Source organism: Anas acuta, chromosome 6 (genome assembly GCF_963932015.1).
Source record: "Anas acuta chromosome 6, bAnaAcu1.1, whole genome shotgun sequence".
Classification (NCBI taxonomy): domain Eukaryota; kingdom Metazoa; phylum Chordata; class Aves; order Anseriformes; family Anatidae; genus Anas; species Anas acuta.
In genome coordinates, this window is record NC_088984.1 from 27,286,835 (window position 1) to 27,299,364 (window position 12,530).

Consider the following 12,530-nt stretch of genomic DNA (forward strand, 5'->3'; position numbering starts at 1 on the left):
TGAGATTAATGAGAAACTACAGAGGAAATCAAAAAATTTTAGAAGCTGGGACAACATTAATTAGCTAAACCACAGATCAGCAGGGCCAATAATATCAACTGCAATCTTTGACAAAACACCGAATCTAAGAAATAATGGAAGCAACCTGGTTCATTCTGCTCTTAGCAGTTTTCTTAACTATTTTAAGCTGATGCTTTCAAAGTTGTCTTGGAGGGACTTTTCACTGCTGTTAAAGTGAGTGGTGCAAAGCCCCATCCTCCTTTTTGTACTTTTGAAAAAAACTCAGCTTTATCAGGCTGGGAGAGGAAGAGTCCTGCAAGCAAGGCACTCTCAACTGGGCACTGCCAATTTCATGGCACTCTTCTGGAGCAACACTATGCCCCTGCTCCTTCTGACACACCAAGCACATCTGCCCTACCCACCCAATTCTCAGCTGCAGTCTCACTGGGATACTGCATTTTCCCCCTTCAGTTCCGTACGCTATGCCATTGCTCCATTAGAGGTGATTGTGTTGCATTAGCTCTGCTGCATCATGCCTTCACAATACATTTGGCACAATGTCAAAGACAGCTAGAAAACAGTCAAAACCCAGGTATCAGACAACATGTGACATTGAGCTTCCTCATTTGCACATAGAAAATTATTAAAATTGATTGCTAAGGAGTCAACTCTGAACAGCATTTTGAAGCTATTAGCATTTTTCAGCTGTGATAGAATTTATCTCATTAAAATTTCCCCATCATTCCCTCCTGATCACACAGGCAGGCACTAAACAGCATGGTAGCTTTGCCAGGAACTCTATTATTTGCTGACGCCCTTGCAGCACTATTAAGGAAAATAATTAGCTAATGAAAGATTTCCTTTTTCAGGCTACAGAAAGTCTGTAGCCTGAATAGCCTATAAGGCAGAAACTGTAAATGACTAATATCAATGACTAATATCACGTTCCCCTGCCTTCAAGGACTGCATTTTATTTGCCGCCAGTTCTAACTCCTAAAAAGTGCACCGATGAAGAGCAAACCCAGGACCAGGCAACCACCTTTGTCACGGAGGTCTCAGCCAGCACAGGCCCTGCTGACAGTCTTGCTCTCCCTGTATCCACCTCTCTGGCCCTGAAAGATGTTAGCTTGCAGTAGCAGTTCTGCAGACCCAGCATCCAATATTCCTCCTCCCTTCTAAATCTATTTCCAGGAAAAGAAGTCGGCACCGCCTGCCCAGGCTTATGTAAGGCACAGACACACACACGGACGGATGGCACTCCAGTGAGAGGAGCACCTATTTGTATTGCTATGGAAACTGAGGCATGAAAAGACCCTTAGTAAGTAAGGGGCTTCAGATTTGCCATCCTTTCATTGACCCAAAAATTACAATATTTTGGTTGTGGTGGGCCACAGAAAAACAGCTGAGCAGCTAGAACTTGCATCAATAACAGCGCTTGCAAAATTTGTCATGAAGCAACTGGACTAGTCCCTGTGCAGAACTTGTGAAGCCACCTTCCCAAAATGGATCTGCTTATCACCAGTGTTATCAGCCTCTAGTGGGTGGGGAGCAAGAGCACAAAAGGCAGCAGCATATCAGGCTCAAATGCATATATATTAAAAAAAAAAAAAAAAAAAAAAAAAAAAAAAGCACACTATAAACCAGAAGTAAATCAGTTGGGGCAGGAAATCCATGCAGACTAAGCAGTCCAGTGAACAAGAAAATGAACACCACCTGGTTTCTACTGCCTTGCCTGTTCATACAGGTTCTCTGAAACTCCTGCAGTGATGGTGTATATAAAATATTTTTCAGTAGGGGCACACAGGAATAATTCAATGTCTCTTGCTTCTTGATTCAAGACACCTTTTCTTATGTAGCTGGTAGGAACTTGAAGTCTTTGCCATCTCCACCCTCTGCTAATAGCGATTGAAACTGGCCATAGGAAACCAAAGACAGAGCACAACAGGTAAGACAGGGTTCTCACAACCACTGTGCTACTGCATTAGCATCTGGACAAAGTACTACACGGCAATCAAATCAACTTAAAAACACTTTTTTACCTAAAAAATATAACATAGACTGCAGAGCAGGCTGGGATAACTATACTTATAAACAATTCACTAGAAAATATATCTTTACTTTTTGCATGAGAAGGAGCTTTGAACATGCTAGTGCTAATTTAAGGCCTTTATCCAAAAAGACTAACACATGTGCTTGCATTTGGTGCTCTAAGTTTTCCCCTTGATATAAAGGTCCTTTACAAACACCAAATGGGAAACCTCTGATAAGTCATTTAAAAGCAAAATAAAAGATGTCAGTTTTGTAAATCTTTTGATTGATGCTCTATAAGGAACTGGATTTTTTTTTAAGTTGGTCAGTTAGAAGCATTCAATAAACAGTGTCCTTTCAGTCAAATCTTAAAGTACAGAAAAAAAAATGGAGTGAGCTAAGCAGAGGTCAAATGCAAGATGTTAGGACTCATCACAATAAAAACTCAAACTTGTGATGCTTCAGAATGTGACCTGTGACCCCTGAGAGGCAAATGGTATCGAGCACACGTCCCACTAAAAGCACCTCCTAAGCTTTCACGAGGTCTGGAAACTCCCAGCCCAGTTTCATCATTGATGCAGAACAGAACAGTTGTGAGTCACACAACTGCTGTGCTGTAAACCCTGGCTACCAGTCAGATTTAAGTCTGCAGTGAACAAACTAAGTTCAATGCTAACCAGCCCTTTAGCTTTGCCAACTCCCATAAACAATGAAATCCAAAGTCCTAATGGCTAAAGGTCTCTAAATTGCTTTATTGGAGTGTGCTAGAAAGACAGCAATCTATGCGAGCAGGAAAGAAACCCACCATCTGAGACTCTGGGTCCAACTAAAACAGAGAATTGAACATTCTCAGTTTGTGATTATTTTTTCTTGTTTGATATACATTGTAGTCTAAAGCACAACTTTCAGGCAAGATAGAGCCAGAAATTTCATCCGTTCCCTTTCAGAAGATCTTATCAGGTAAGTATTTGCACAAACAAAGGTTATCTTTTAGTGTCCTCCTGCAAACAGAATCACTGATAAGACTTTGCTTTTTGCATTTGGACAAAGTGTGTAGTCATGGTGCTTTGTTAGCACTAAGTAATTGCTCTGCATTTAAAACCTGTTTATCATCAGCTTGGGTAATTTTTCTCCGATGGGTTAAATACCCTGACAGCTCTGCTAAGGCTACAACCAATTAATCTGCCCGAGCCTGACACTATAACCAAAGTACAAACGTGATAAGCAAAGCGAACTCTTCTTTTTGCACCACAATCAAAAGAAATCAAGTTAGCTGGCAGGTGGGCACAATCAAGTCTCTTGTACCACAAAGCCTGTTAAAAATGGTGACGGGGGTGGGGAGGGAAGGGGAAGCTGGCACCACGATTTCATGTGCCAGCCAGGAGTGTCTTGTTTGACCAGGTTGAGAATTGTATGACTGAGCTCTGACTCATGGGAGATGCAGATGCACTGGCCTAGCACACAGCCATAGTCAGATGTCCTCTCCACCCCTTTGCAGGAAGCTGCTACACCCATAGCTGGCACAGCACCACAGATACCAAGTCCATTTCCTCAGCCAGCACAGTTCATATCTTGGCACTGCAACTTACACCACCACCAACTTACTTTTAAGCTACTGCACCAGCTGACAGGCAAGCACATGCTGCTTTCCACTGTTCCCGCTAGACTGAACACATTTTTTTTTTTACCCCTAAACGAGAGGTAACAGAACCTCTCAAATTCCTGCAGCGTGCACTGCCAACAGCTGTGGTTGTGTGTGTAGCGCACAGGAGGAGCAGCACACACTGTGATCTCGTTGACAGCATCTCAGTTTTTTCAGAGTTACTATTTGATTTTTAAGAAGTAGAGAGGGATTTAAGTGACTTGCCAGTAATCCTGAATATATGTGGCAGGGTAACAACATCTCTTGCTAGGTTTTCTCTTGCAATTCACTTGACATTAATTTCAGTTAGAGAACAGCAAAACAGATGAGGGGAAGAAGGTAGGATTCTTTTCCAGTGTTTCTAATTCATATACTTTGATTCAGGCTTTTGATATACCAAGCTCCTGAAAGGTGGGAGAGGAAAACTCCAACATTCCAGTCAAATCAAAAACTTACTCAGGGAAGTGGAGCCCTGGGAAACCTGGTGATTCAGAAGTCAAAAGGTAATAGTACATTAATAAAATTTTAAAAAGGCACCACTTATTTAATTCTTGAAGTGTTTACACCAGATGAATGATTTTTTCCCCCTAATTCTAGCCATTTGGTAAAAAAGCATTTGTGAACCATTTCACTTTTGTGAGGTATGAACACTTTTCTGGTTATGTTCTGGGAGCAGCCCTTCCCTGAATAACTTCAGCCCACACTAAGTGCTAGATTTATAACCAAGCATGTCCAGGTAAAGTACTGTTTCATGCCATTACGAAATGCCCAATGAGCATCCCTAAAACAGTTACTCTCATCATTCATCAGCAATCCTGAACCAGGATATAAACTTCCAACTAAAATACAGGGCACTAAATCTCTCTCTATTCTGAAATTACTTCTGTAAGTTTATGTAACATTGTGAAAGGCAAGAATTACTACAAATCAAACTCAGAAATCAAGTAGCACTGACACTAAAAGCAGTATGCATAAAATTAGTTAGAGACACACAGTTTCATCTTGAAATCAAAATAGCTTAGATCCCTCAATTAACTTTAAATGAAATGAAGATGAAGAAAATGTTCTCTGTTCTTGTCAGGTATACTTCTGAATCCTTGCAGTTTGCTGCTGCAAGTTCTAATATAAAAACATGGGAATAAAAATGGTAATATTTAATAGTAGCATTCATAGGTAATATTTTATGTGACATCTACAATTAATAGGAACCTTTTTAATCAGTGTACTGTTTTTAGAAGTAACCCAGCCTCAAAAAAAGACTGAAAACTACCATTTTGACAGATGTCTAATACTACTGATTTATTTGACAAGGAGGTGCAGATGTGCCCCTAGACCAAAAAATGCTAACACGAACCTGAAGACCCACTGGAAAACCTATCACATATGCCCTGGCATGCTCCTCATCTGGATGCTTCCCGTGGTAGAACACTGGCTTGTGTGCTCTAAGCTACCCTTGGCTTAAACACACTGTAGAGTACTGCCTCCACCCATGGCTGCTCTGGCACACTCGTTGCTTCAGCTGTTACCTCTAGTTGAAATGAAAGCTCAAAGAGGGCTCAGGAGCCCTCTATAGTTTTAGCCAAGTGCTTTTTATGATTTTAACTTGGAAGGAGCCTGAAAATGCAGTCACTTCTTCAAAAATACAAGAATTGAAGCAAAGAGGTGCTGTGTTTTTAAGAGCTCCACAAACAGGACATGCTTGATGTTAGCTAGCGCAATGACCACATCGATGCAGTATCAATATAAAACAACAAGTGGCACATGCATACTTTTCTGCATTTGTTTTCTCACCTTTCTTCTCTTCTAGGTGTTGTTTGGTCTTAAGACCAGATCTTCTCAGGATATCCAGATATCCTCTTTAAATGCAATTCTTTCCCTCCTTTCCAATTACCCGTGCAACACATTTTCTTTTTTGTTGTTGTTGGTCTCTCTTAACTCAAGAACCCTGTGCTATTAAATCACATCATTCTTTTCCTCTCCTGCTCTAACTTTCTTTGTACAGTCTACTGCTTTCACAAGCTGTGTCTTTGTTCTCTTGCTTTGGGATTTTCCACTCTTCAAATTGCCTACCCATTGCACAGAAAATGTAGAAAAACACTCCTTTGGCAGTCTGAATATGACTTAATGACCTTCTGTTGTCCTTGGCCTGAAAGATGACCTGCCATAGCCCCAGCTTCACATATGTGAGGTATTTGGTGGTATAGTGATTGCATAAGATCAATCGGGAATCCTGTGATGTGTTTAGACAGGTTCCCCAATTGCCACACAAATATTTTGAAAGTAATCTACCCCTGTGTCAGAAGTGATATGTCTAAGGCCACACTGTAGGAAGTGACAGGACTCTATTGTTCAGCATAACTGAATTTGGGCTTGTTCTGCTTTGTTCTGACAGACCAGCAGGCTCAGCCAGGACCACACTTCTGCAGCACTAAAAGTGTACCTTTAACTTCCTCCTGCAACAGAAAGCTCTAATTTGGTCTTTTTTTAACACACTAAGAAATGCATCCAGCACTGGAGTCCTGCTAGGCAGGACCAACACATTGCTGTTCTGGAGATGACAGGAGCCAACAAGTAACGTCTATGGGAAGTTTCTCATCACTGTACAGAATGTCTGCTTACAGAGAAAGGGCACTGTGATGAGCGCTTATGTACAGGGGAATCTGTTGCAGAGTATCTTACCTCATGCCACTGCTATCTGTCTGTAATACCTGGGCTAGCAACACTTAAACTGCAAGTTTAGGTCAGTAACTGAGAGAGCAGAGAGCCCCGACAGAGCTCCAAGGTTAACCTAAGTTACCCTACACTACAGTAGACATGGAAATACCTTGAATGTTTCCTCAAAAAAACACTCTGGCACTACTTTGACCTGAAAAGCCTTCAACCATGGCAAGAACAGATGAAGACAGACTACGGCATAGGAACACATTGTTAGTGTGTCTCATGCCTTGAGACTAAAGGGAGAGAGCAAAACCAGAGTAAGACTTGCACCATTCTTCACAGCTTCATGGAATAACCTAATCAATCATTTAGTGGACTTAGTGATTCTTGCTTCCTTTCCTAGCTATCAATTTTAATGACTCAATCTTGGTTCCTTGTGCTATTCAGTCATTAGTCTTCAATCAGCAGGCTGAGGTGGGATTTGCACAGCTCCACTTGTATTAATTCTATGTTGGCTCTAGGTTTCGGTTTTGTATGCTTCAGTCTGAACAGCATCCACATAAGCAAGACAACCAGAACAAGAGAGAACTTGTCGAGTAAAGACATTTGAGGCAAATTACATCTGTTGCAATGTTGAAGTGACAGCCACAGCAAACTAGGCATAACAACATCCCTTGTAAAACAGGGTGCTCACCAACAGGCTCAGTCTTAACTGGCCAATCTCTGTAAAATGCTGCCGATATGCACCGGTGGAGGGCCTTGTTTTTCTTCTCAGCCACCTTTATTTTTTGTAAATATGAAGAGTTTAGAATCCAGTGGAGCAGTAGGTGAAAACTAATCATTATAACTGATGAAGACCACTTTTATTGTAAGCCTTCTAGCTACTTTTAGGATTTCTTTCACTTCTTTTCTTCCTTCCTTTTTTCTTCCTTTCTTTCTAGTCACTTGCTTCTTTGAAGTTCACACTGTGGTTCAGCCCCAAGTTCCCTGCTAGATGCCAAGTTTCATGAAGTTCCCAAAGTACCTATCTGTGCACACCAGGCATTATAAATAACATTTCCACATTTAAACCAACTGGATCCTGAGCTAACCTGGTTTATAGCCATCTGGAATTCTTCAGAAAAAGGGACTTGTAAGCACTGTAAACAGTTTTGTCTTCCCAGAGGACACCAAGAGTTTCCAACTTCATTGCCATCTTCGTTTTGTGATCTGGGTTCAAGAGCAAGGTATAGATTTAAAGATGATGATAATGCAAATAGTATTAATAAAAGAAACCTCAGAGTGATCTGCTTTTCCCAAATAAGGCAGGCTCTATCAGTGTCCCAAAGGCAGCAAGGTGCCAATACAATTAATCAGTCTGTTTTTAGTTCTCCCTAGACAGCAATATTAACAGTTTGTTTCAGTCTGTTTATATGGGTCTGACAGGTCTTCAAGATGCTGTGTTCACTTGCTTGTGATTAATAGTCATTCACATACTAAGGTGAAGACCAAGCAGAAAAAGAATGTTTTTAGAGCTGGACAGATAACTGCATTCTCTCCCCCCGCCTTTCATTTCTAACTCGGAAACAGTACTAAATTTAGGAATGCTGTCTCACCATATTGTTTCTAAACTCCTCCTTCTCTTGCAACTTGCCCATGTGAGAACCGAAGGGAATTTTAGGTCCTTTATTTTCTTCATTTGTCAGTTGTGCTCTGTAAGGCCATTACATTTATAGTGAGGGTCTGAATGCTGTGATACTACACATATAAAGAGAAGCCATTGGGATCAGTCTAGAGCAAGGAATAATTGCTTCTTAGAAAAGGCCTTTTCTTCTCTTCCATCTCTGCAAACCTCTTTCAGGAGATCCGGGGAATCAACTGAGCACCAAAACTCACTCCCATAGAATTTACAGTCTGAGAATAAGCTGGACTCTAAGGTGCATTTTGTGCTTTTAAAACATTCCTTCATTGCCTTTTACAGCACTTTTAACAAGTCCAACCAATGTGAAGATGCTTTCCTTGCACAAAATCAATGCCTCAACATTCTCACCCTTCTTGAGCTGGGGTCCTTCTCTCTACCACAGAGTTTTAATTTGAGACAGCGCAAAGGAACCTTTAGATAAGAAAAGGAAGAATCATCTTGCTTCATCTCCCCTCCTGGCATTTTGGGTGTTTGTTTCTGATACAGAGAGCAAGCCTCCAGTAGCACCCAGCCAACACATCAGTAAATGCAACCACCCAGCTACAGCCACCAAACAGGAGGAAGAATTGGACTTGATGAACCTTGTTGGTCCCTTCCAACTTAGGATATTCTATGATTTTCACTCAGAGGGCGGTGAGGCACTGGAACAGCTTGTCCAGAGAGGTTGTGGATGCCCCATCCCTGGAGGTGTTCAAGACCAGGTTAGATGATCCCCTAGTGTGTGGCATCCCTGCCCATGGCAGGGGGGTTGAAACTAAATGATCTTTAGGGTCCCTTTCAACCCGAACCATTGATTCTATGATATTTGCACACACTGATACTACTTCTCTCTTTTTTTCCTAAGCAGAGGTGGTGTTAAATGCTTACCATAATATTTTAATGATTTTTCTCTCTCTCTCCACCAAGTCTACCACTTCAAGAAAAAAATCACATGCAGATTTCTCTGCTAATTTTTGTCTGTTCTCTCTTCTGTCCATTTCCTGAGCATTTGTCATCTCTCCTTTTTGGAGGGTAATTTCTGGGATCCTTCTTTGTCTTGGTTTCTTTATTAAGTCTTCATTTCTTGATATCCCTTCCCTATCATCTCCTTCCCTCAGCTCTAGCTCTTCAAGTCTCCTCCTTCTTCTGGCTTTCTGTCATCCCTTTGTCTCTAGTTCATTGATTTCTCTGTTTAGACCTCCTTTGATCTTTTTTCTTTCATTCTCATACCGAAGTCCCTTCAGTCTCTTCTGCCTCCTCCTGTCTATTTTAATCAGGGCATTCTTTTCTTCAGCCTTAATCAGAAGACTTAATTCTTTTTCTGCCACTTTTCCTGACCAGCAGCATTCACAAATCTTGTTCTCCTTTTAGTTTTATTGCAGTCAAAGAGGATGGCATAGGATAAATTATTATAGCTGAAGAGCAAGACAGCTCTGCATGATAATACTATTTTCTTCAGTAACAGAAAAAGCATCCTAATTTTTAAAATGCTGCTAGCTGCCCTGTCGAGTAATAGGAACTGAGCAGTAAGACACACAAACATATACTGACAACCCAGCAGGTCTGATACAAGAACTCAGTAGTGCTCTCTCCAGAAACCTGCTGCTACATCCTCCTCTTCGTTGTTTTTGAGGTAGTTACTCAAAGCAATGACACAGGTTATCCGCTGAATAGCAGACTTCACCTCACTCCTTACCTGGGATAATAGTTCAGTCTCCTGTTCCTCTCAGAGAATTCAGGTTCCCCAACCCTAAAACATCATGTTCAAAACACAGTCACTGATGCCACCTGCTTTCTTGTCCTTTGGCAGCTCATAATTCCAAAACACAGGCTTTCCCGTTTGTGGACTTGTCTTACAAAAGCTTACAGATGCATTAACGACTGAGTCAAATGCATGCACGTGGAAACACTCACCTCACAGCATTGTATAGGCAGAGCTATCTCCCCAACTCTTTAGCAGAACTATGCAAAAGTAACTTGGCTTTTTTTAAGGTCAGAGTCATGGCTTGATGGTCTTAAGAAGATTGTTCATTTTTATCTTGTTAGAGGAATGCTGCAGCAGCTGAACAGACTTCCAAAATGAAGTGCACTTTTTATGAAACTCTGCTTCCACTGAGGAAAACTTGTAACTCAATAGGAAACACCTTCTGTTGTGTTGTGACTGTGTATTTTCCAATAAAAAACCCACTTAGCACAGCCATGCAATGGATGGAAAAGATGGTGGCTGGGCAAGAACATGACTGCTCTAGTACCACGTAATTCACAAGTTGGGTCACTCACTAGGGGACTCCGTCACCCTCTACGTTTCTGTGACATATTATCACAGAGAAGAGCAGAATTGCTGAAAAGCTGTTTGATCCCAGCCTCTCTCATGCTTTGACATACTGTGAGCTAGTTCAAAGGTGCTGACAGCAGCTGCTATACTGTGAGTACTTGGAAGCCAGATGTTGTGGCAAGAAGCATGAGGTATCATATCTGACTAAAAATACTCAGGCACAGTCAAGAAACCTAAGCAGCAGTAAAAGATACTCTCCACAATGTATGGCCTCTGAGGTAACGGTGGTCAAGAACAACTGTATAGGCCCTATAAAATCTACTAGAACCATTTTTTTTTTTTGCAGTGGATATTTTCAGCTGCCCAGGGAAGTCCAATACAAGCCATACATGCACAACGTCTTTCTAAATGGGTAATGTCTTAAGGACTAGATATTGAGAATAAAAAAAAAAGAGTGACAAGGAAACTACATTCTTGTACTGCATGTTGTCTATGGTTCTGCGGTTCTTACCTTCTACGCAAATCTTCAGCCACTGCTGCTCTGCAGCTGAACAAATAGGCTCGCAGAGATTTTAGCTGCTGTCTCAGGCGGACAATGGTTGCCAGAGGTTCAGCGTGCTTATACAACATGGGATTTTCCTGCTGAATATCAATCAATGGCTCCTCATACACATATTCCAAGAACTCTTTGGCTTGCTTTGATACCTGAAAAACAAAACAACCAATTTAGATGGGCACTCCTCCCAAATCTTTTTAAGCGGATCTTCCCTTCTGTGATTCATCATCCACTTTCTGCATTTGCAATCTTATTCCATTACCAACTGCAGATGAAAACAGAACTGAAAGAAAGCCAACTGTCCCTGCTCATAGCCAATTCAAACTTCATCAAGCCCATCAAAGTTGAGTGCATGAGATAATTGATTACTTACCCAAAGTACAGTGATATTTGCAGCCACATATTTTCACTTCAGAGTAACATGCTTACCCGATTTTATTTTTCTATGTCTAAAAACTGTAATCATAAAGTTTCTTCCCTGTTAATATTTTTGCGTTTGTGTGCTGCTTTCTTTTTGGCAAGAAACAAGTGATTGAGTAAGTGCCAAGGCACAACACTGGAAAAGGAAACAGGTATACTGCAAATCCAGTCACTGTGCTGTCACAGGATACAGAATTCCAGTACAAAGTTCTATACCCATTTTTTCATGCTCAGCCAATATGGTTAAAATAATGAAATAATGTAAAAAGAAAATAAACAGAAACACATCTATATATCAAGGTTTTATTTGTTTGTTTGTTTGTTTTTAAATACAGATAAATACAGTTGGGTTTTACTGGCATTACTCATTTGCAATGTTTCATCTGCAAGAAATTCTTCTTATGCCATTTTCATCATAGTGCTCTGTTCTTTCTCTACCTGCAAAGAGCTACCGTAATCCTGATAAACTAGTGGGACTCTTATTCCCACTAGAAAAGATGTTCCTATTTTCTGAGGTGAGATGACCAAATTCCCTCTCATTCCTAATTTCTGCATTTCATCACAGCTGGAAAAGAGATGGTGGGATTATCTGAAATGAGCTGTAAATCACTTGAAACCATGCTATAGAAATACTGTGTGTTCCACAATTCAGTTAGTCCTGCTGGACCTGTAAGCAAGTATTTACACTGAGTTGAGGGCAAGATTAACTGGGTTAACTTTACTGCTTTTTATGAAGCTAACAAAGAGAGAAAGGGCACATCATAGCCTCTTGAGATGTAGGATGTCATTTCCTTTCTGGTGGTGTAAGGTAGGAAGTAGGCAAAAGCAATATGCATCCTTATAAATAGCACCGCTTCCAGTAACAGCACGGGTCACAGGGGAAGCTAGCCCTATATGTAACCTTTCCACAACACATAAATTAACATACAATAAATAATGTCAAGGACTGACTTACCACCAATAACTACACAGATTATAAGTTGTGTAATTTTAAATACAGCAGACCATAACACCACAGATTTCCCAGGTCCTGATGCTGTATTAAACAGCTCACTCCTTCCTATAAAACATTCCACTCATTTCTTTTTCTTTTCCCAAAACAATGCACATACAAGGAATTGTGCAGCTTGAATGGACACACAGGTGACATGCTGTGTAAGGAGTAGCACAGGCAACTTGAATTTTATAGACCCAAAACCTATAAACTCCAAATATGTCACATTTTTGAACAGTGGCAATGTTGAAGTTTTATTAGAAATGCTAATTGAAGTGCACAAGTCAAACAACTACT

General features: G+C 40.8%; 1 protein-coding gene across 4 annotated transcripts in view; it reads right to left on the bottom strand.

Annotated features, from left to right (window-relative positions):
* Positions 1 to 12,530, bottom strand: part of PLEKHM3 (pleckstrin homology domain containing M3) — a 94,155-nt gene that overhangs the window by 38,330 nt on the left and 43,295 nt on the right. For all 4 annotated transcript variants that reach the window (XM_068685981.1, XM_068685982.1, XM_068685984.1 and 1 more), the window contains one exon: positions 10,775 to 10,968. In XM_068685981.1, the coding sequence (XP_068542082.1) occupies positions 10,775 to 10,968 (194 nt within the window). The remainder of the gene's footprint in view (positions 1 to 10,774; positions 10,969 to 12,530) is intronic.